This window comes from Phalacrocorax aristotelis, chromosome 3 (genome assembly GCF_949628215.1).
Source record: "Phalacrocorax aristotelis chromosome 3, bGulAri2.1, whole genome shotgun sequence".
Taxonomy (NCBI): domain Eukaryota; kingdom Metazoa; phylum Chordata; class Aves; order Suliformes; family Phalacrocoracidae; genus Phalacrocorax; species Phalacrocorax aristotelis.
Genome location: NC_134278.1, coordinates 129,338,283 through 129,361,686, shown reverse-complemented (window position 1 = coordinate 129,361,686; position 23,404 = coordinate 129,338,283). Strand labels below are relative to the sequence as shown.

The window sequence follows — 23,404 nt, the reverse complement described above, 5'->3', positions numbered from 1 at the left end:
AAATCTTAACATTTTTTGTAGAGGGAGCATCTACTTCCATTCTGTGCCAACACATCTTTGGCCAGTTTCAGAGTGCCTTGCCTGGAAAGGGGGAAGAAACAAAAAAGCAGTGGCAATTTGGTCTTTTGAGCTCTAACGAAAATTATAACAGTAACAGCAAATGACACCTCAAATTTTTGCATCTAAGTTCACTGTGTTTCAGGTGGAGGAGAGTGGTCTGAGTAGAAAGCCAAGAAGAATTCAGTTTTAAATATTCAGACCAATGTATCTGGTGGGGTTTTTTTTGTTTGCTTAACTGCGTAACTTTTATGTACCAGCGTTTAAGCAGCTTAGTGTGGTATTTCATCTGGCTCTCTTTTGTTATTTAAAAGTCTTTTTGTTCTTTGATTGAAAAGCCATGTATTAAACCTGTCCTAGGTGTTCTATGGTTTTCGGTTTTTTTTATTATTATTATTTTTTTATTATTATTATTTTTCTGGTGGGGATTATCTGTCCCCCGTTGTGTGTGTTTGTACATTGTCTTCATTGCAGCAGTGTGGGCAAATAGCTGCCTGGACCTGTTACTTTGGAGTTTCTGTGGTGCACTGAGCGTGGAATAACCAACTAGTCTGGGATGTCAACTAGTACAGGGCATTCCTTGAACTAACCATGACGTGGGCACTTCAGTTCGTGGCTGTTGTGCTACTAGTCCTATTAAAATAATTCATTTTTCGAAAGGGGCTCAGTTGCATCGTAGCTACTGATTAATGCATCTCTGTATAACTGTGAACGTAAGTGTTGTAGCTTCATATTTAGTGTTTGATTTCTAAAGCTATCATGATTGTTCACAAGTTTCTTTCTTCTATTCTGTTTGATTTCCTTCGTCTGTTTTTCTCCAGGAGGTAGACCAGGTTGATCAGGTAGGATATATTGCTGGGAACTGATCCTAGCTACGTTGGCTTAGCTCAGTTTCTCATGCTGCTTCCATATCAAAATACAGTACTCAAACAGCTGGACTTGAACGGTTCATAACACTCATTCAGCAACTGGAACATGCAGTACTAAAATCCTTTTTTGACTTTGCAACTTTTACGGCATTCCATAATTTCTGCTTAACGCACTTCAATGTGGATATGAAATGACCGAAGTTCTTTTTTCTTCCCTTTATTTTCTTTTTTTTGTTGTTTGTGGTTCCTATTCTTTGGATTTCATCTGAGGTTGCCTGGCCTGGCATTTGTGGTCGGGAGATGGTGAGATAGATCAGTACTTGATACTGAATCACCTGGTATCAAAGCCAGTGAGCGCAGTATCAGGGTGGCAGTGGGCAGTAGTGAATACGCGCTTAAAAGTGCACAGATTACCAGATACTGCATTCCGCTAAGCTCTTAGCGCTGCGCAACTAGATGCTTACGCCGTGGCTTTATTGATATGGCTATTGGCAATTTAACAGAATTTCATATGTTCAGTGAACGTGTTAAAATTGAACTTACCAGTTACAGCAATGGCAATATTACCTATAAACATTTTGCAAATATCTGGTATCTGAGATATGTTTGGTGAAATGGGAAAAGGTACTGGTCTATCTTTTGGAGCCTTTTTAAGCTGCTGTGCTTTTTCAGAAAGCTATTGCCCGGTATTATTTCTTGTTTCTTTCTACTTACAGAAACAGAAGAATATTGCTGGGGCGCTTGCCTTTTGGATGGCAAATGCATCTGAATTACTGAATTTCATAAAGCAAGACCGAGATCTTAGCCGAATTACCGTGGATGCCCAAGATGTTTTGGCACACTTGGTTCAAATGGCATTCAAGTAAGGCTATCAAGCGTCTGCTTCACTTAACGTATCCTGTGTTTCTGTGGTTTTTAGAATAACTTCACATTTTTTGCCAAATTTTAGGTGTAGCAATAATGTCTTTTGTTTATTGTTTAAGTTCCCCTCTCAGATATTTAAGAGAGGCTAGACTTACTTCTTTAGACGTATACTTTGTTTTGTACATATGGATCCCCGGGCCAAGCAAGGAGTTTCATCTGTTCGCTGTTCTTGTCATAGTTGAGGTTGCCAATGAAAATTTTAGGGGAATGTTGTTTAAATTTAGTTTGTGTTGATAGCTTTCTTTTAATTTAAGGGTTTTTATGGAGATGCGAGGAAAGGTTATTTTTGCTGTTAATATATAAATGCATAGGCTTAAATAGTTTTGGGTCTCTAAAGTAATGAACCTTGCGCTCTTTAAGGGCTTCTAATTATATTCATATCTACTGCTTTCATAATTCACATAAATAGAAATTTGCACAGTGGGTTTTTTTGCGTCGTTTTTTCGTGAAAATGTAAAGACAGGTTACGGATTGGGGTAAATTCAGCCTATGGTGGTCAGCTCAGGCAACTACAATACTGATTAAAAGAGAAATTGAATGAAGTATCCAATGGGAAGGGAAGTTCTCCCAGGAAAGGATCCTGGAATAAAGATAACATTGGCTGAGCACAGTGCTAATCAACAGGAAAGGTGTAATTTTTGTACAGATTTAGATTATTTTTTCCTTCCCTAGGTCAGTATTGAACAAGTTTTCCTCGGCAAATTTGTGTTGCTGAAACTAACATCTAGAGAACTCTCAGTGTACCTTGGGTGACTTATGCCCAGCCTTCCCCGACTTGTAGGATACCTGTTTTAAATGTAGTCTCTTCATGCTTCTGTAATAGCACAGAACATAATACTCTTTCTATACCGTGCCAGGGTAGGGAGACCATGGTTTAACTGCTTAGCTTTCAGGGGGCCTGTATTGCGCTAAAGATCAATATGTCATATGTGAATGCGGTATGTGAAACCTTTTCATTGCTTTCTGAATGTTGGAAAGGTGTCAGAGAAGCACCAAGCCACTTCGTGTATACTCCCACAGGGAAAACAGGGTATAGCAAGTAGCTATTTTGAGAGCCTTCTCTCTCTCTTTTTTTTTTTTTTTTATAGCACCTCTAAATTACTGTTAATGAGGTTATGCCTTTTGGCCACAGAGCAGTGTTTTGGATTGGTGTCTTGAAACAACCCTTTGCTACTTCAGTTTGCTAGATAGTCATTGAAGTCAGAATACTTCTGTGGCCAGGAAGGAATGGCACTGTATTTTTCCCTGTACGTGATGAGCAGGCTGGATGTAAAAGGGTTTTTCTGAATTCTCCCCTAAGTACGCTGTAACATGGGAGATTTTGAATGGATGTATTAAACTTTTGGAGAATAGAACTGTGGCATCTATGTTTACAAGGCAAATTAAAAAGCACAACAGAAGCATCAAAAGAAAGAAATCTGCTGTGAAAATGTTATTTGATGGTAGCAACTGGCATACACCAGAACTGGTTGAAATTGCAACGGCTTCCGTTTTCTAGCAATTTGAGGGTGTTTCATTACAAAGGTTACCGTTGAAACAGAAAGGGGAGTTGCAGAAAGCCATGAAGGGTTTTCCTTTATGGATGTGATTAAACTTGATTCCCTTTTAGTTTCAGTTCTTAACAGAAAATGTGTAAATGAATTATCAAAAACAGTGTTAAAGAATTAATTATTAGAAGAGAAAGAATACTAAACCAGGCTTTTTATTTCACTGCAGTTAAAGGTAAGAGAAATATAAGAATAAAATGTTTACACAGAACACTGGGGCCATTTCAGGATCTTGTGTGTTGGCTCAGAATAGGATTTTTTTCTTTTTAATGCTACTCATGGTGGATTTTAAACAGAGAAAAGTGTATTTCTGTTTGGAAAAAAAATAGTTTTTGCAGTTGTACAGAACTCAGGTTTGTCCTGACAGCATCTCTTTGTGCAGCATATGACTTGCTCTTACAAGTGTGCAGCGGGATTGCATTGAGGTTGTCAGGGAGCACACGGAGCCGCTTAATTCTTTTTCCAACATTTCTAGGAAAGGTGTGGGAGAACGGGTCTCTGGCCTTTCAAAAACTGTTATTGGGTTCCCTAAGTCACATACATAACACTGTGATTTCAGGAGTCTTGTCGTTTGATAGATCTCTTTTCTCTACAAGCATTCAGAATGAACACATCAGGATTTTAAAATGCCTTTGTTTTCTCCCTCCCTTCCAGGTACCTGGTTCACTGTCTACAAACAGAGCTTAATAACTACATGCCAGCCTTCCTTGATGATCCAGAGGAAAATAATCCTCAGAGGCCTAAAATAGGTTAGACTGCTTGATCATCTCTTGTGTCTTCTAAACCGTACAATTAATTAGCAATAAACAGAATTTTTCTGAACGGTGATGTGACATTTACAAGTTGCCCAAACCACTGAGAATTGTTTAGATCAATTTCGTATGGATGACAAAGGAAAGTAGTGACATTCAGGTGATCTGTATTAGGTTTACAAAAAACATGGAATAATTTAGTTTGGAGGGGAACCTCTGGTTGACATCTGATCCAGTGTTTTGCTCAAGGCAGGTTCAACTGGATCAAGTGGTTCAGAGTATTGCCCAGTTGAGTTTTGAATCTCCACTGAGGGATGGAGATGCCACAACATCTCCAAGTAACCTGTTCCAACGTTTGACCACCCTCATGGTGAAAATGCTTTTGCTGTATATAATTGGAATTTCCCATGTTGCAATTTCTGTGTTGGTTTGTCTGTTGTTCTGTGCTATTACTGTGCCCTTTGAGAATGATCTTGTTCCAAACCCTCGCTTTAGGTAGATGAAGGCAGCAAAAAGCTGTGCCTTTAGCCTTCTCTTTCCCCAGGATGAACCAAATCCACTTCTCTGTCCCTCTTTTATGTCGTTCCTTTCAGCTGCCTAATCATCTTGGTGACTTTCTGCTGAATTTGCTCCATTAAATCTGTGTTTTCCTTGAGCTGGAGAGTCTAAAACTGGATGCTCTTCTCCAGATGCAGTCTCATAAATGCTGAATGCATAGGAGGGATTGCTTCCCTGCCTTTTGCTAGCGTCACTGCTGCTTACTTAACAGCTTAGTTTACGACTGGCTACCTTTCAGACAAGCACATACTGCTTAATCACATTCAGCTTGCTGTTCACCAGGCTCTCTGCATCATTTTTAGCAGGGCTGCCTTATATCCAGATGGCACCCAGCTTCCACTGTTGCATAGAATTATTCCTTCCCAGATGCAGGACTTTGCAGCTGCCTTTGAACTTTATGAAGTCCCTGTCAGCCCGTTTTCCAGCCTGCTGAGGCCCTTCTGAAAAGTACTTTTTCCGTTCTGCGTATCAGTATTTCACCCAGCTTGGTATCATCTGTGAGTTTGCTGAGAATGCGTTCCACCCAGTCGCCCAGGTCATTATTAAAGTCATGAAACAGTACCAGTCCCAGCGCAGCTCCGTGAGGGAGGCCACCAATAGCGGACGGCCAGCTGGACTTTGTATGCACAAATCCACCAAGTCCAGTGGTCCAGCCAATTCTCTACCTACATTATCATTGGCTTGTCTTTGGCAGTTTCGCTATAAGGATTCTATGGGAGAACCTGACAAAGTGCCTCCCAGGGCCTAAGGTTAGTTAAGCTGACTTGCCTTGTAGATTCCTGCCAAGAATCCCTGCCATGATACTTTAATTATGAGAGTGTTTCACAGCAATGTGAGCCCTCCTGGGCGGTTCCTGTCCATGAGAGCGTTCTGGTCATGTGTGCTGTCCTGCTATGGCTGTAATCCCAGCTCAGTGACTGCGCTCAGACTTCTAACACCTCGTTTTCCATGCTGAACACGTTCACGCACAGGCCCCTGAGGGAGGACCCCAGTTGAGCTTTTCATGGGGGAAGTGTGAGAGCCTCCCACATTATGTAGCCTGATGGCTAAAGAAGGAGATGGAAAATGTAAAAAATATTTAAGTTTGAAGGGATTAACCAGGGATAGAAGGTTAGGAAGAGTTAAGAAGATAGCGATGTTCTGAATAATTGAAGTAAAGATGATCTGCAGAGCTATTAAGTACAGTTATTCTGTTCAACTACAGAGAGTATTTATACAAAATTCATATATACTTTTTGGTCTTCTGGGTTTTAAGCTTGCTGCAGTTGTTCTCTTCCTTCGTTGAACACTGAAGGAAGAATATAAAGGTGTCCTGTTTTGGTTTTAGTGCCCTGTACTGTGAGAGAGAGAACTTCTGGGACACGAACCCTGAAAAAGCAGCAAACTGACATTGGAATAAAGGCAGATGATGATCATTATTTCAGTTACATTTGAGTTGCTTTATAGATTTCTGTCTTATACAGATAACCTTTCTCAGTCGCAATCCTGTGTTTCAATGCCAAAGCAATTAATTTGGCGGTCTGTTCAGTAGAGATTTCAGATAAAAGTATTGCAGTAAAAGAAGGCCGGGAGATGAATGTTTTACTTATATTAATCTATTCCACCAGGAGGCACATGAGGGTGTTCGCTCTTGGTGGAGCTAACAGGAGGACCCTGTTGCTTCTTACGTAATTTTGCAGTGAACTAATGGGCAAAAGGAAATTTAAATAATATTTTTTAAAAAATCACAGAAGCGCAAAATGGTGGGGGTTGGAAGGGACCTCTGGAGATCATTGCGTCCTACCGTGTGTAATGTGTAAACACAAGGTGCATTCTGCAGTTCAACAACATCATGCAATGCAAATAGTTTCTACGGGAGCTCTTGAATATAGTTTGGTATTTAACTGCAAGGAGCTATGGAATAATTGCAGTATGCATCGGAAACGGTAGAATATCAAGGTTTTAACTTGTTATTAAATAACAGAAACATGAGTTTACTCAAGTGAGGACATGATTTAAGTGTCAGATATAACCATTTATGTACTTGTGTACTAAATATTTACCTAAAAGAATTTATTTTCATTTCAGGAGATAAAAAACATATTGCAGCTATCAGTTTAATGTTGCTCCACCTTGAAAACCATGAAGCAGTAAATTTATTTCTGAAAGTCTGTTTAACTTAAGAACACGTAGGTTCCACCTAGCTTTCACCAACGCAGGTTAGGTGTATTGTTATTTATGGCCTAAATCAGTTGTACATTGCAGTATGTGACTGTGACTTTTTGTTTTATAGATGATGTGCTGCACACATTGACTGGAGCTATGTCCCTCTTGAGACGATGTAGAGTGAACGCTGCCCTGACTATACAGCTCTTCTCCCAGCTGTTTCATTTTATCAACATGTGGCTTTTCAACAGATTAGTTACGGCCCCAGATTCAGGGTTATGTTCACATTATTGGGGAGCTATTGTTCGTCAACAGTTGGGCCATATCGAAGCCTGGGCAGAAAAACAGGGTTTAGAATTGGCTGCTGACTGCCACCTGAGCAGAATAGTGCAGGTGAGTGGGTGAACTGATCAGCACTTCTTACGTAATTGTATATTCAAAGAGAACGCTTATATTTTCTGTGTTCCTAGAGAAGAGCCTGTGGACAAGTACAGTCTGTGCGAGTCAATCCTGGAACATCGGAGTAGCATGCAAAGGCACAAAATATGTTTTCAGCATCATTAATCGTTAAGCTGCAAGTGAAATTAATAATTAGTGATTTTAGCTGATATGCCGTTCAATTTCTGTTTATATGACTGAGCTATAACTATGCTGAACAGAGACAAGAAGAGCAGCTGAAAAACTGATATGCCTCATTTACGATAGGTTTAATATTAATTCATCTTGTAGGTACAGGAGATATATTTAGTGGTTATTTCCTGGATATTTTTGTTGCTTCCATAACAAGTCTGGCTTCTTGCCTTGTCTTTTCCTATCTCTTGTCTAAATAAAACTCAGAAAGAAGGCTTAAGGTTTCATTCTGGTTTGGATTTGTCTCCTATGGCATTTTTTTTTTTCTCTTCTAGGCAACCACATTGCTTACCATGGACAAATACTCAAATGCAGATGTTCCAAATATTAACAGTACTTGCTTTAAGCTGAATTCTTTGCAGCTACAAGCTTTGCTGCAGAATTATCACTGTGCTCCTGATGAACCACTCATCCCAACAGTGAGTCTCTTCTATTACTTACTGTGCTGTTTAACACACATGAGAAATATAGACTTAAAGTAAAAACTTCGGCTGAAAAATAGCTACCGTATTGTGATCGGTTTGGAGTTGTGAGGAGAGTCAGAGTGGGGGATCTGCTTTCCATGCAGTAAGTATTGGTGGCATCAACCCGCTTCTGGCCACCAACTTTGGCTGTACTTCACTGCAACCCGAGCAGGATAGTACCAAATCTCTCTTACACTGAGTTGGGATGTAAGGTAACGCTGCATGTTGAGCATACTTAGAGAGGTGTCGCTGCACCCGACCCCGTTTGTGGATGAAATCCAGTAAGGCAGTAGAGGAGAGGTGCACAGAGCAATCCCAAAAGCTAGTTCCATGTATAGCCAGCCACAGGGAACAGATTGAAATGCTGACTGTAGAAATCAAATGGAAGAAGCAGGAACACTAAGCTTTTTTGTTACATGTGGGATGTAAAAATCCATGAATCTTGGGTCCCTTTGTATAAGCAGCAGGCAGATTGTCCTTAAATGGACAGATCGACACATAGAACATGTATGTAGGTACAGACAGATAGATATATCTCTTTATCTCTATATATAGATATATATATGTTGTTTTCAGAAGCACTTTTTATCTTGATATTTAAGACATGACTGACTATTCCAAGTTTTATCCATGGGAAACATCTTTTTGGCAAAAGCCAAAATAGGTTTTGTGTTCCTTGCAGAACTGTAATCGTATGTGGAGGAAAATTCTTAAGGTAAACCCTGATTACAGCATAGTTGACTGATCTCAAAAATCTTAAAAGGAGAAGATAATCTAATATTTATATAAGTGAATGCACCATCTAGAAAGTCTATTTTTAATAACTTCGTGTTAGTACCTTTGATTTAATAAACAGATGTATCCAATGAGTCTAAAGGTGTTAACGGGGACTTGTCGCTTGAATATATTCTTACATATTGGCTGGATTTCTCTGACTTATCCCTGGGAATTTGCTGAAATTGAGCATTCAGATGAGAACACTTAAATGGTTTTGTTTCAACTGTGCTCCAGTAATAAATTAGTTGTATCAGGCTTACAGATTCTGAATTGCCCATTAGTGTAACTGGGGTGAGATTAAGACCAAACTATTAAGATGGTTTGGGGAGCCAAGTAGAAGCTGTAGAAAGAGATGGGAAATCACACCTGAAGCTTCCATGAAGCAAATACTTGTAGTAAAGGAATCTATGTGTAATACTTGTAGCAGCTTCAGATAAATTAATTGTAGTAATTCTCACACCTCTGGGGTGAGTTCTCTTCCAGAAGGGATGCTGGTTAACTAGAGGTAAAGATACTTTTAAGTATTGATGCTGCCTGCTCATTCAAACGCAGGGATGGGTTGTTTCTTCGTTGCTAAGGCAGAGCATGCAACTTGGAAGAGGCTGAGTGCTCAGAGAATTACTACTTATATCTTTTTAAAAAGTTGCCTGTAACTTCTTATTTCACTTAACCAGAGAATACTTTTGTGCTAAAACTTACACCAGCCCGAGGCATATAAGGTAACAGACAAATGGAGGAACTGTTTGAGGGGGGAGAGAGAGGGACGAGCCTTTTCGTTGTGCACCCTTCTGACTAATTTGGGATAAATAGAAGAATGTAGAAGCACAAAGTGCTGCTTGGACCTTTACTTTTTGCAAAGTATTTAGGAATTTGACTTTTAACTTCAGAATTAATTTTCCTCAGTTCATATAATCTAGTAACAGATACCCTACTGAAATCTTACAGACCTCTCTAAAATGTAGAAGCAAGACTGCCGTGTGCTACGTGCAACCACAGCAGCTACGTTGGGAAAAGTACACTGGCTTCACAGAGCTTTTTGTGATATTAAGCAGAACATTTGTGCACCAAATATAAAACTTAAAAGTTCCCTGCCGCACTTTGAGTAATCCTGCTCCTTCAGGGATCCTTCGCATCTTACTGGGCTCTCAGGAAATGCAGAATTAAATCAGTTCTATAAAACTTGCAGAGTATGGAATTGTAATGCCATTGGTCCTCTGTGGGTATATGTGTCCTGATGGAGCCGAAAATCCTGTCTTTACAAGTTGTCGGTTTCCTTTCTGTGCATTTAGTCTTACAGAAGTATATATACATTCAACAAAGTGTCGAAAAATTTTAAAGCTGCCTGTAATTCCACCTCTGCACATGCACGTTCTATGCTATGTAGTTTTAAATACAGCTCTCATATGAAGTGAAAACATGCACCACAAGTTCTGAAAATACTGAAGTAAAAATAAATGCTTCTGTTACATTCTCTAAGTACATAATCTATGGGCAGTGTACTGACTGTACGTAGCAGAGCTAAAGAAGTTTCTTATCTGATAACTTATTTTCCAAATGCCTTTTTCGTGCAGTCATAGTATTTTCTTCATGGTAGTTTTTTTTCCTTAATGGAAATTATCCCTTTATAGTAACAATGGTTCTCTGCCTTCTGTCTAGGAATTGATAGAGAATGTAGTAACTGTTGCAGAAAACACGGCTGATGAGCTTGCTCGCAGCGACGGCCGAGAAGTCCAGCTGGAAGAGGATCCCGACTTACAACTACCTTTTCTTTTACCAGAAGATGGCTATTCCTGCGACGTTGTCAGAAATGTTCCAAGTGGTTTACAAGAATTTTTAGATCCGCTGTGTCAGAGAGGTTAGTTCTTCTGTTGTTTTACAAGGGTGCTCTTTTTTGGGGTAGTGAACACAGAATGCAAAATATATGTTTGTTAAATGTAAACCACTTTCTCTTTATGTATGTTCCAGTCTTTTTACAGTGTGTTTTTCAAGTGTTTCCTTTTGCAACCCATAACAACTATGCAAGATCTTTTTAATCCTTACCCTTTCTTCTTGTCCCTCTCATTCACTTTCAAGGTTCTAAATAAGCAGCGCTGAGTTACTAGTGCCTACTGAAACTTTGTTTTCCCTTTGCTCCAGAGCTTTTTTGGATTTTCTGTTAGAGCAGCAAAAATTTACGTAAATGTAAATTTTGTAATACTTGAACAATTTCAGTCAACTTGCTTTTAAAGCTAATGTGAGTTAAATGATTAAGTTACCTTTTTTTTTGCTTATCATCTGCTTCCATATAATGTAAAAAAAACCCCCATGAGCTTAAAATAGTTCTTTCAACATTCATCAACATAAGAATGTATGGTTTGGGCATTTGTAGTCCAACAAAATTTCAGATGATGAGAGAGAGCTCTTGTGGTTGGACAAAAGTGACCTAAACTTGAGAAAGTAAAGCAGGGGGTCTCTTAGAGCATTTATGGTGAATGAACAAGTTGTGATCCTTATCTTGCGCTACTCAATTTTAGTAGAAGCTTTTTTGTTACATTATTTCTCACTGCTTAAAAAGCAGCTGTTTAAAAACTTCCACGGGTATGTGGTGGGTAGGACAGCAAAGGAGGTTATGAACAAAGCAGGCTTTACTCTATCCTACGGGGAAGTTTGCGGTTGTTGGTTCCAGCTTAGGTTATAGAAAAGCCATATTCTTACATTTTAAAAAAAAAAAAAAAAGGTGGGAAACTGACTGTTTTGAAAGTGAAGTGAGTTACAGGAGATGTAGTCTTGAGACTAAAGATGACTAGTAGAATAAATTCCTTCATTAGTAAGTATAAGTCATTTGCCATACAAATGTCTGTATAGTTATTACAAGTAAGGCCTTTTTAATGCATGCGTTCAGAATTTTGCTTTTTAGTTGTTCCTTAAATTGTGCTGAGGGGACTGGTTTGCAGTAAGTCAGTGTAAACAGAGTTGCTGAAAGATGGTCTGTGTGTGGAGGAGAATCTGCTCTATTTGGATGGCATGATCTGTAATTCAGCTGCGATGGGGATTCTCACTGGCCCTGATTTAGCAGCCAGTGCTGGGTATCTGTCAGCTCCTGTGGCTCCTTTTTTCAAAATTCTAGGAATCGCTTCGTTAACAGAAATCAAACAAAACCCCACTTTTAATTGTGTAGTTGCGTTTTAAAAAAAAAAAAGCGTAAGTCCAGGCAAAGCTTCACCTCTGCCAAATCGTTGCTGAGACTCATGGGCTAGACTCTCTGCAGAGCAGGAGGTTTCTGTGGTGCCATCTTTTGTTCAGAGTTCTGGTGGTTTGTGTCCTAAAAGATGACTTGGTCTTTACATGTCTCTCTTGAGTCTGGTTGGTGCAAGCAGTATTTTGCAGCCCAGGAGTGTCCTGTGAGCTTGTAGTGCTTTTAAATACATCTGTTTCTCTGAAGCAGCAGCTATAGAACTGTAGGATTTTGTAGACACCATCAAATTGCAGTGAATCACGTAGTGGCATCTAAGATGCAAGATTCAACATACTAATGAATATAAAAAGTTAAATACCGCTATTTGGTATTTCCTTGTGGCAGGCTATTAGATTTTAACTAATCTGTTGAGAAAATACCATGACTATGTTGATGTTACTTTCTCTTTTAGGTTTTTGTAGACTAACACCTCATCCGCGGTCACCAGGCACATGGACAATATACTTTGAGGGCGCAGACTATGAAAGTCATCTGTCACACGAGAATGCTGAGCTAGTAAGTATTGGTTCAGCGACTAATTGTCTCAACTGATACCTTGGCAAGCTATTGATATTTTATGTGATGAGTTTTAATCCCTATTAGGAAGAACAGGCTTCATCATTAAATATATAGTTATTCAGTGATTTGGTGAATTTGAAGAACTACATGCAGATTTTTGTCAGCCAGTGTTTTTCCAGACTGTGGCATGATATAAATCTCATGTAAGCAAACTTTCTCTGTCATATTCCCCTGCCCTCGGTGTTAACAGTGAAGAAATTACTTTTAAACATAGGCAAAAATATATATGGACGTGCATCTGTAAATAACGTGTCACGTGAATCGAGCCGCAGACTGCTTCTGTTTATAAACTGGCAGTTACCAACTAAATGTTTGGTATTATGTTGTAATCTGGTACTTTTTTATCTGCTACGTTTTCAGGAAAAACTTTTTAGTTTTCCTTTTCATTATACTTATTAAAGAAGGGTTTCACTTCAGTGTGAGGTGAATTTTTTTCTCTTGTAGGTCTGTGGTGTTTTGTTTAGTGGTGGGGTTTGTTTTTTGTTTTTTAATATGTGATAACCAAGAATATCAAAGTTACAGGACAACTTGGTTTTGGAAAGATGGTGGCTTTCTATGAAGTAAATTTTTTGAGCAACTAAAGAAAAAGCTTCATACTTATAATTAGTATTTCAATGAAATCAGAAAGGCCAACATGAAACTAGAATTATGTTCCTAAGGCTTTCTGTGAAAAATACTTGCCCCACACTATTCAGAGGGACTTGAAAGCTTCATCTACTCTGTTCAGAACCTGAGATTTGTTAGATGACATTATGCAGTCTTGCTGCAGCGGCCTAAAGAACATGCTTCCTTTACAGAGGAGAGCATCTCCTAAATCTGTATGACTGATACAGCAGAGCCCAGGCTTGAACTGGTAAGCCAGGCTCTGCAGGCTTGGTACCTTGGTGAACAGGCATTTGGTGGAGAAAACATAGCAGAGATGTTCTCGAGACTTCATGGTCTTCCTGCTCCCTTTGTTGCTCTGAAGAAGTGCAGTTTTTTAGAGCTAGTGGAAACAAAAATCATCTGAGGTTATACTAGGCACTTGCTGTTCCTCAGACTAAGAAAAAGCTGAAGTAGAGCTCTGGCCAGTCTTCCTTAAAAAGGCCTGATAAAGAAATGCAGATGAGTGGATGCTACTATTTCATTCATCCATGGAAATTAATACCACGTAAGACTGTTCAAATAACCTGATCTAATCGTTTTTCTCTCTGGCGCATGTCTGTTAATTGAATGTGCTACGCTTCAGAGTTCTAAGTCTTCAGTCCTGGTGTCTGAGCAGGGCTCTGAATGCTGGTTCACAAATCACCTCTTGGTGCAATGTGTCTATATAATCTAAATACTAGGCAGATGTTCCACTTCATAGCTGTGAGGGTATTTTTGTTTAACGTGTGTTTTTTCGTTTTGTTCTGTTTTTTCTCTCCCACCACCCCCAAGCCAAAACTATTCTGACAATTCTGCTTCTGTTGGTAGCCTGGGGAATTGCCCAGGCTACATCCTCCTCCTCAGATTTTTGCTGAAGATGTTATTTAATTCTTAGACCAAGAGAGAAATTCAGTGTAGACTAATGGCAAAACTATGTTCCTAGTGGCTTACATTTTGGAGTGTATGTTTTTTTGTTGAATTAATTTAATAATGTTTCTGTTTAAATTAACGGGAAAAAATGCTAAATAAAGTAGGAACAAATTCTGGTTTTCTGCCATCCTTGGCACAGGAGTGCTAGAATGCTCCTAGCTTAAAAACTATTTGCTTTTCTAATACTAGAACTTAATCAAAAGTGGGTTTTGTTTTTTTTTTAATTAATTTCCTTTGCTTGTACTTTTACTTTGCAATGGGTCTTGTGGAACTTGCAGTTAGCAGGTTTTAATACGAATACAAACTAGGGCGCTTTAACTTACACGCTTCAGCTAACGAAGACTGTGATGGCAACTTTTTGAGTGGAGGGAACTGGCAATATTGCAAAGATATAAAAAAATTACCGAACACGTTTAGGGCTCGGGCTTTGTTCAAGTTACAGAGTTTTCAGAAGTGAAAATATTTTGAACTTTCTTTCAGGGCTTTAACTTTGCCTTAGAAATTAATTGCTCTTTTAATATCTTTGCAGAAATATTACCTTCTAGATGCAGCACTAAAAACTGAGCTCTATGGAGATGACCCTCACCTTTCTAAAAGGGGGCCTACTGAGTCTGAACCTCAGTCTTCAGTAGAAGTCACTACAGTTTTATAAACCTGTTACCATTTCCAATTGTGAATCATTAATAATCTTTTTCCCGAATTAGAGGAGATGTGATAGATGGACTTCAAAGCTTCGGCGGTGTTCATAACACGGCTGTAGTACTTGGTAACGCGAATCCATATTAACCAAAGGTTAGAGATTCGGCCTTTAAAACGGAGTACATGGAGTACCAGACGTGTTACTCAGGGTGTGAGATCTGCTGCACCAACAACTTAGTTTTGATCGTAGATGGACTGTTTCGCGCAGCAATCTTCCTAGCCTGGCAGTGCATATGAACGCTTGTCTTTTTTCTTCTTTCCCCTTCCCTGTTTGATAGGCTCAGCCTCTGAGGAAAGAACCTGAAATTATTACTGTAACACTAAAAAAACAAAACGGAATGGGCCTGAGCATTGTTGCTGCCAAGGTATGGAAGTCAGTTTGCGTAAGTGTTATTGAAAAAAGCTTTTCTATTTCTTTTTCATTTTTTTCTCTTTTTTTTCATCAGCCTACTGTGGAAAATGTTAATGGAAAAAATCTATTTCCCATAAGTTTGTTGTGCACATCATGTTGATCATACTTTTATTCTGGCTGCAGGAGGTTTCTGTAAAATACACAGATGTGATCAATACAAAAGGGTATAGCTATTATGACAGTTTAAACCTCTATTACAGTTTTATTCTTTTTTTTTTTTTCAGAGCCAAAACTTGGCAGTGTTATTAAAAGTAATTAATGAACAGGCTGATTTAGCACTTCCACTGAAAAGTAGCAGAAGTATCAAGAAAAGCAATAAAAATCAAGGCTAGAATGTGTATTTTTTTATTTTTATTAACATAATTCAGATATATACATTCAAGTTTGCATACTTTCTGCTATGAAGGCAGTGCCTCGTCTTTCGCAGTGTACGGAAGCATGTGTGGCTTCCGTTTTGCCTCTACAGCACAGAGCTACAGCGTATTAAGTAGCTTGGTGAAGGAGGGTGTACCTCTTGCCTGACTTGCCGAGATTGGGGCTGTTTGCTGCTCGTTCTAGCCCTAGATAGTAACGTATAGAATGCACATACAGCTCCAGCCACCAGGTGGAGGACTCCACTAGTTGGTTGATTTTGCTTTATTAACTGGGTCCCATAGCAGACGTAACCTTGGGGTTTTAAGCTTGTTAGAAATTATGCAATGGTGATATCCAGAAGTCCTTGTTGTAATTATACGGCTTTACAACAGCTACAACAAGTCTTTCCTAATGCCTCTTCTCTGTGTGGTACGTGAAACCTCAGAATGCTGTAGTCATCGTTGGCACTTAGTGCATGGGCTGAAAATGTGATTGTTTTACTGCTTTTAAGTTATATCACATAGTTAACCGCTTCTAAACAGCGCTATTTTTTTCTTGTACAACTTTGCATATGTCATAGTCTGTTCTTGAAATTGCAATCTTGTGTGGTATCAGCTTTTAAGGTTTATTTCTGACATCTGTGGAGGAATACCAGGTGTCTGGTGTATGTTGCTAATGATTGGCAGTTATTGAGGAAACTATTCAGGATCTGAAAAGGGTAACTCGAATGTTCTGCTCTTATTTTGGTGAAGTGGGTTAATAAATTGAGAAGCAAATACTAGCTCTTGAGGTACGCCAGATTAAATATGGATCAGACTTCTGACTGCCATCTGCATTCCTGTTGGGCGTTTCAAAATGTGTCATGGAAATTATTTCCCCCCCCCCCAACTTTAAACTGTGAAATCCGATTTCTCGTGCAGAGAGAAGCAGGATATAACGGGGGGAAAAGTTTCCTTTTTCACTGGAGCTGGCTGGCTCCTATACCTTGTTTTAACAGCTGACATTAAATTTCCATTAGCGGTATGTAACAGTGCTACTGGTCAGCGTGTCAGCTTGATTTGAAAGTTTTTTAGAAGTTACTTAACCAATTTAATGATTTCTTTGACATGATCAGTGGTGGAAGCCGTAGTCTTCATCTCAGCACAGTTGCAGAAACACTCACTGGTTCAGGCAGTGATTGCATTTCACCTTGCTGCGGTGTGCCTGCCACAATACTGGAATTCTGATTTTAAAACCTCAATCTGAAATAAGCAAGAGGCAGATTTTTATTGTAGTTTCAGTGTGTGTAGAACAGAAACTTCCATTTAATTTGAAGTCAGCAGAATGTTCATTGGATAGAAAAAATCTTCTCACACTGTGTTGAAACAAGTGGCTGTAGTAGTTAAATAGGATTATTTTCAAGGGGTTCAAAGTTGCTTATTGTAAGTAATTAATAGCATATTTTTCCTGTAATAGGCTTCATAAAAACAACAGAGTAAGGAAGAACACACAGGCATTAATTTTCTTAATCTGGCCAGAGCAGAGCAGATTAGAGAATTGAGTGGGTGTGACTGGGAAGCTAGCAATAGTGTGTGGATTTTTTTCTTTTTCATACCTTGTTGACTTGTACTAATGATTTTTCAAACATGACACAGGTCATGCATCATTTACCAGTATAAAAACTAAAATTCTCTTTTTTTCCCCTTTGGCTGAGGAAAATGGAGGAAGAAGTCCAGTGGGCTATTAGTTAAAATTTTCTAAACATTAGCTGGATAGAGTACCTGAAGTGAGAGGGAGAGGCAAGTGTGAGAATAGATGTAGGATTTAATAACGTTTTTAACAGTGAAGGTTGGCTCTCAGGTGCTCGTGTGAAAGTACCTTATAGTTGAAGAAATGAATAGCTCATATTCAGTTTCAGAACTGCACAGGTACTGCTGCCATGCACAGGATCCCAGTTTGATTGCTGACCCAATTACATTTATTGAACTATTAATTTCTAGAGTGCTTCAAAAGTGCGGTAATGAAAGAACATGCAGCAACTGATCAACAGGTGGTCCAGCTCCAACCAGGGAAAGACAACCGTGAAACTATTAAGCTTTGGGAAAACAGTTGTATTTTTTCCGTAATGTGACAAAATAGTTGCTCTCAGTAACACGCTGTGAGGATGTGAGAGTGCCTTTGCGTGTCGGTGCTCACCTGCCTTTCTCGTTAAGTCTTAATGGGCTTGTCATGCTTGTCTTTGGGTGAGGTTGGTTAAAATGTGGGTGGGTGATATTCTAGAGGTGGATGAAATGGGCAGATTCTCAGAGTTCGTAAAGAAAAATAATTCCTACTGACTGCTTTTCTACTCATTGCAAAGAGACTACGCTTTCCTAGTACTCTGTGCTCACCTCTGAGGAAACATCTAACAGATGTATCATTTCATAATCCTTTGAGTTTTTATTAGTTCTCAGGGTTTTGTAGAGAAATAAAGTCTGTGCCAATTAAGAGTTGTTAATGGGGAAATTAGATACCATACCTTACATACCCCTTCCACACCAAACGTTCTTAATTACCAAGCGGTTGTCATGCCTTCTCTGCTGCAATCGAAAAAGATGGTTGGAGTTGAAGCTAAGGTTACACAAGCAGAGAAGTGATGCGACTTGCATTGAAATGCCGGGCACCTGCTTATTCTTATCATAGATAGTTTCAGTTTGTGATACTTGGTGATCATGAGTATCTTTGACAGCTGCCAAGGGGATCAGGGGCTGGAGCATCTCCCCTGGGAGGAAAGGCTGAGAGACCTGGGTCTGTTCAGCCTGGAGAAGAGAAGGCTGAGGGGGGATCTCATCAGTGCCTATAAATACCTGAAGGGCGGGTGTCAGGGGGATGGGGCCGGGCTCTTTTCAGTGGTGCCCAACGCCAGGCCAAGGGGCCACGGGCACAAGCTGGAACACGGGAAGCTCCACCTGAACATGAGGACAAACCCCTTCCCTGTGCGTGTGCCAGAGCAGGGGCACAGGCTGCCCAGAGAGGCTGTGGGGTCCCTTCCCTGGAGACATTCACCCCCCGCCTGGACGCGGTCCTGTGCCCCTGCTCTGGGGGTGCCTGCTCCAGCAGGGGTGGGACGGGGTGAGCTCCTGAGGGCCCTTCCAAACCCTACCATGCTGGAATTCTGTGATGACAAGCACATGGACATCCATGCAAAACTCAAACACCACCAAAGGAGGTAAGTAAGGAGTATATGAACGTGTTAGGTCCCTGGGAACCCTGTATTTGATCCTCTTTCCGCCTAACAGCAGGTAAAATGTTTAAGTGCATTACTTGTAATTAAATAAAATATGAGTAGCTGTGAAACAGAAGTGTTGCAGGCCTGCCAGGAGTGCTGGAGAGAGCAGAAATGCTGCCTATCACCTAGTTCACTGCACTTCACTGTAAGGGTGTTCTCTGAGGCGGGACACCCCTCTGAGCAGCCGTGTAGTGAGCATGTACGCTGTATGCAGATATACCAGGGAAAAGAAGTTCAGTTATGAAACAACTGTTAGCTGCCAGAGCACTGTAAAAGGTGGTGTGTGTGTTTGGGTTCTCGTTTGGGTTTTTTTCACCTGGGAAAATACCTAACAGCATTTCTTAAACTGAATACTTTACACAGGTTTTTATTTTTATTTAAAGGTAAATTGTATAATTTCAGATGCGATCCAAACAGGTAACTTGTTGTTCTGCCCTTCTGTAGGTGTTGCATGTTTTCTCACAGTCATACTCCTGCAGCTTTATTAGCAGTAGCTTTTGTAATAGGCATATGGAAACGTAGCTGGTAGGAGTGGTCGGGCATCGGGAACAGTATTGCTTTTTGAGGTTGTGTGCAGAATCTGGTTGCTCTAACCCTGAAAGATGTTTTGATGTTAAAAGCTGCCTGACTCCCAACCACATTGCGGTTAAGTTTTTATGAAATCCAGATGATTTGGAAGCAGCGTGTGCATGCAGTTTACTTTAAAAATATATCGCTTTTTGGGGGCTTTTGCATGTGACTCCTTAGCCATCTGTGGGCCAGCACATTACTTCCTGTTTAATTTGGAGGTTTTTGTCTTTTGTACAAAAGGGCTCCCGTTTTTGGTTTGGTTTTTTTTTTCCTAGCAGTTTTCAAAGTTTAATAAAGCCTCTAAAGTAAATGGAAGTCAGAACGGCATAACCGATTACGTAAGAGTCTGAATATTGTATTGGTTATAGCTGGTGTTGATAAACACTACACTGTGTCATAGCATCCAGCTCCGAGTTATCTTGATGGGTATCTTGGAAAATCCAGCAGACTCAAGCGGTAGTTGCTGTTGAGGGCTGAAAGAGAAGTGGAGAACTGTTTTTTTTTCTTTCAAGGATCTGTAGTCCCGGAGATCAAAATGTGGTTTTCTGTTGTTGGAAGAACAGAATCCATGGTAAGTCTGTTCAGGTTTCTGTTGGGACTGTTTTTCTCTGAAGTTTTAAATACTATCCCTGTACTTTTTCCTGCTCTCTTGCTTGTTTAAACCTGCCAGTAGTTATTTGTTCATGTAGCAGCAATGTAATACAGCATGCAGTTGCATATAGTCAGATGTTAGTGGCTAACTTTCTAAAATCTAGAAAGAAAAAACTAATTTTTTTAGCTTGTTCTTCATATGCACTTCTCAAATTTGTGGAAGTGACTATTAATATTTAAAATTCAGGTGTGATAACTGCTGTTTTACTGTGGCAGAGCATGAATAGCATGACCTGTGGTCTGTTTACTTGTCATATTAGTTGGCTTCAATCCAGGTTCCTCTAAAAGTCTGTTTCCCCCTTACAAAGTCTTAGTAAAGGAATTAAAATTGACATCCCAAACAGCATATGTAAGATTTTTAATACTCTGTAGACCCTTCCGAAAAGACCAGAAACATGCAAGTACATTGCAGTTAGGGTATCTGATGTTCAACATGTTCACAGAGCATTTAAATTCTGTTCAGATTGCTGCTGCACAAAAGGAGGGATTCTCGTGTTCTGCAAGGGTGATAGAGCAGGTTTATTGATTAATCTTCGCATGCTGGTTATAGTTGTTAGTATACTACAGTTCGGTCCACTGAAGTGTGGCACACTTTTACTTCTTTCTCAGTCATCTTTTATTTGTATTACAGAAAAAGTTACCTTAAACTATATGTATATAAAGGCATCTTAAAATAGATACGTATGCGCCCCTGCTGGCACATAAATCAGCGTGTGTTTCCTAGGGTTTTTTGACAGATGGTTAGATTAAATACCTTCAGAGTGCTTGCTGAAATGGGATGAGATGGTGGTAACGTGTTTCTTTTTTAATAGAAGCATTTCAAACACTGAGGGTGACAGTTCATCCATAAATATTCTGGGGAACGGGCTCATTCTTCTAAAAATAAGCGTGTGGCATCTTAACCATAAACACTTTGTATTATTTGGCAACCTTGATTGTCCTTAAGGTTTAATTAAATAATTCTAAGTAGCTTTATTTTCTAAACGTTGCTCCTCATATTATATTTAACAGTCAATTTAGGGTGTTAAATTTAAGGAGGGTTTGAGACTACCAGGAATATCAATTCCGATGTGAAATTATTCTGAAAGTTTGTTCTACAAATACCTTGTTAGGTGACCTATGTAGAAGGAACAGGCTTAAACGGCCGTTTACAAATGTTATTTTTTTTTTCCCCAAAATTGAAAGTTTTAGGTTTATAGTTAGTACTGTTAACGCAACATACAGATTTGATTCTCTCTTCTCTGTGTTTGCAAATATGGACAGTTGATGGGATTTTTTAACTGTTGGTTAGCTCTTTAGTAAGAGTGTTTCTTGTGTTTCAAGTCTTAAGATTTCTTAAGATTTCAGATGCCTCAGTATCTGAAGTTGTCTTGTGTCTGTGCTTTCTGAATATGTAAGGAAATTTTTTGCCCTTTCCTCCCGGCATGAATTAATTGAAATGTTTGAGTAAGAAGATTTAGAAGTTGTTTTGTTGTGTTTAATGTTTGATGCCAATTCACTTTGGCCATCTGAACTACTGATGTTGCCTTAACAGGCTTCGTAGGAGGGACTTAAAGCAAGAATATAGTATTTAATTGTCATTTCCAGCACAGATTTCTCGGTCTTGCAGGAATAAGATAGTGTGTAAGCTGCCAGTGTAGTCTTCATTGAGAACAAATAAGTAGCGATGTGTTATCAATTTGCCTGTTTCTTGTTGATTCGTAACTTCCAGGGGGTGTCTTGGTTAAATTTCTGGTACCTTGTAGATGTTCTATAAAAATTCTGCTAATGTTTTCCTATGCTCTGTAAAAACTAAAGCTTATGCCAGCACAGCATGATTTTTCTTCTCACTAGCTGTGAGATGGCAGCTGTGCTCAAGCAGAATGTTTTTGTCCTGTTTTTTTATTTTACTAGTTTTTATTCACTTATTTAGTTTGATACTGCAAATGGGTCACCCAGACGTTTGTATTTAATGCCTTCCAGAACAAAGTGGGTTTTAAAGTTCATGTGCCAGTTCCTTCTTGCACTAATACCTTCTGTATGCGGGCACTTGCGAGCAAGCCCACAGAAGTTAGAGCACACATATGCTTGAGCTAGAATTCCTGTCCCAGGCTTCAGTTCTGGCATTCAAGTAACTTCCAAAATTCCGTGTAGATACATGTTAATACAGCATTTTCATTTCAATTTTTTTTACTCCTATTAATGAAAAAGACTTCCAGAAGTTAACAAATTCTGTGTAGACTTCTTCCTGTGTGAATAATGCTCTCAATTGGAGTAAAACTTTAGGTGCTTCATAGTACACGACAGTGTGTGCGTTGATACTGGGTTAAGTCGTATCCATGCGAAACTGCAGAGCAGCGTTATGTGGGAGATTGTGCTGTGGGGCTTTTCGGGTGTAATTTGTCCTTAGCTATAGAGCCAAGAACTGTTTCTTCAAAAAAGGGCAGGGATACAGGGTGGGGTTTCTTCCAGACTAGATTGCCCAGTATGTCTTGCCTGTAAATCCTATCCAGAGACCTAATTAAGCCAAAGCATTAGTTCAGAGTTGCCTTAACAGGGAAGAGCGTCGCAGAATCTGCAATGCAAGCGGTACAAAGCTCTGTGTAGCCCTTACTGTGTCACTGCTCACAGAGCATTTGTAGCAAACGTACATTAAAACGTTAACCCTTGTTTGGGGTAATGGAGCCCAAGCAATATATTTTCCTTGAGTTCAGTGAAAGATGTTTCCTTTGAAACAAAAGAGGAGCGGAATCAAACCGGCTCACTTATTTAATTTCTTTAGTTAACAATTCAGAGCGCTTTTATGCGTTTGTAGCATATCATATTAACCTTAGGTTGCAGCGTTTATAATAAAAAATGAGGCTTCCTTTTCAGAAAAGTTAAGACTAATGACTAAAACTTGCTTAGTGTTTGACAAGTGTCATATATGAAGCATTTTCCCTTTACTGACCACTTTTCCCCTTTCAAGAGAGCAAGAGCAAGGGACGGTTAGGTAGGAACTGCTGCATACTTAATTCCAGTCTCAGAATGAGACTTCAGGCCAGCTGCTTTAGCTAGTTCTTGTGGTTGCTTTGGTTTTCATCAAAGATACCGTTTAGAAGCACTCAAATTTCCAGAGTATGAGAGAAATCACGTTACAAATCGGTATGCTTGTGTCTAGCACGGACGGCACTACAGCGATTTGTGTCAGCACGCCTGCTTTCCACGTTCATCCAGTTACCTTGTTACGGTTTCTGAATGCCCTAATTTGTTGTTGGGTTTAAAAAACAGAAACAAACTGACCACACAAACAAAACCGAAACAGGAAGCAACCAAAGCATCAAGAAACCCCGAAACTCACCTACATATGCACGAGACTAAAGGAGTGCGTTTGTTGTTAATGCCGTTTCGGGAAGCCTAGTAGAGAACATCGCTGGTTCTCT

The 23,404-nt window shown here is 39.5% G+C and overlaps 1 protein-coding gene across 33 annotated transcripts in view; it reads left to right on the top strand.

Annotated features, from left to right (window-relative positions):
- AFDN (afadin, adherens junction formation factor) overlaps positions 1-23,404 on the top strand; it is a 137,060-nt gene that overhangs the window by 75,103 nt on the left and 38,553 nt on the right. For 15 of the 33 annotated variants that reach the window (XR_012659977.1, XR_012659976.1, XR_012659975.1 and 12 more), the window contains 8 exons: positions 879-899; positions 1,643-1,788; positions 4,052-4,146; positions 6,980-7,245; positions 7,758-7,901; positions 10,380-10,578; positions 12,350-12,453; positions 15,048-15,152. Coding sequence is in view for 29 of the 33 variants with exons in the window: in XM_075089597.1 (XP_074945698.1) it covers positions 879-899; positions 1,643-1,788; positions 4,052-4,146; positions 6,980-7,245; positions 7,758-7,901; positions 10,380-10,578; positions 12,350-12,453; positions 15,048-15,152 (1,080 nt within the window). In the remaining 4 variants the exon portion in view is untranslated. The remainder of the gene's footprint in view (positions 1-878; positions 900-1,642; positions 1,789-4,051; positions 4,147-6,979; positions 7,246-7,757; positions 7,902-10,379; positions 10,579-12,349; positions 12,454-15,047; positions 15,153-23,404) is intronic. The other 18 variants (XM_075089603.1, XM_075089599.1, XM_075089609.1 and 15 more) reach the window with 3 other exon arrangements.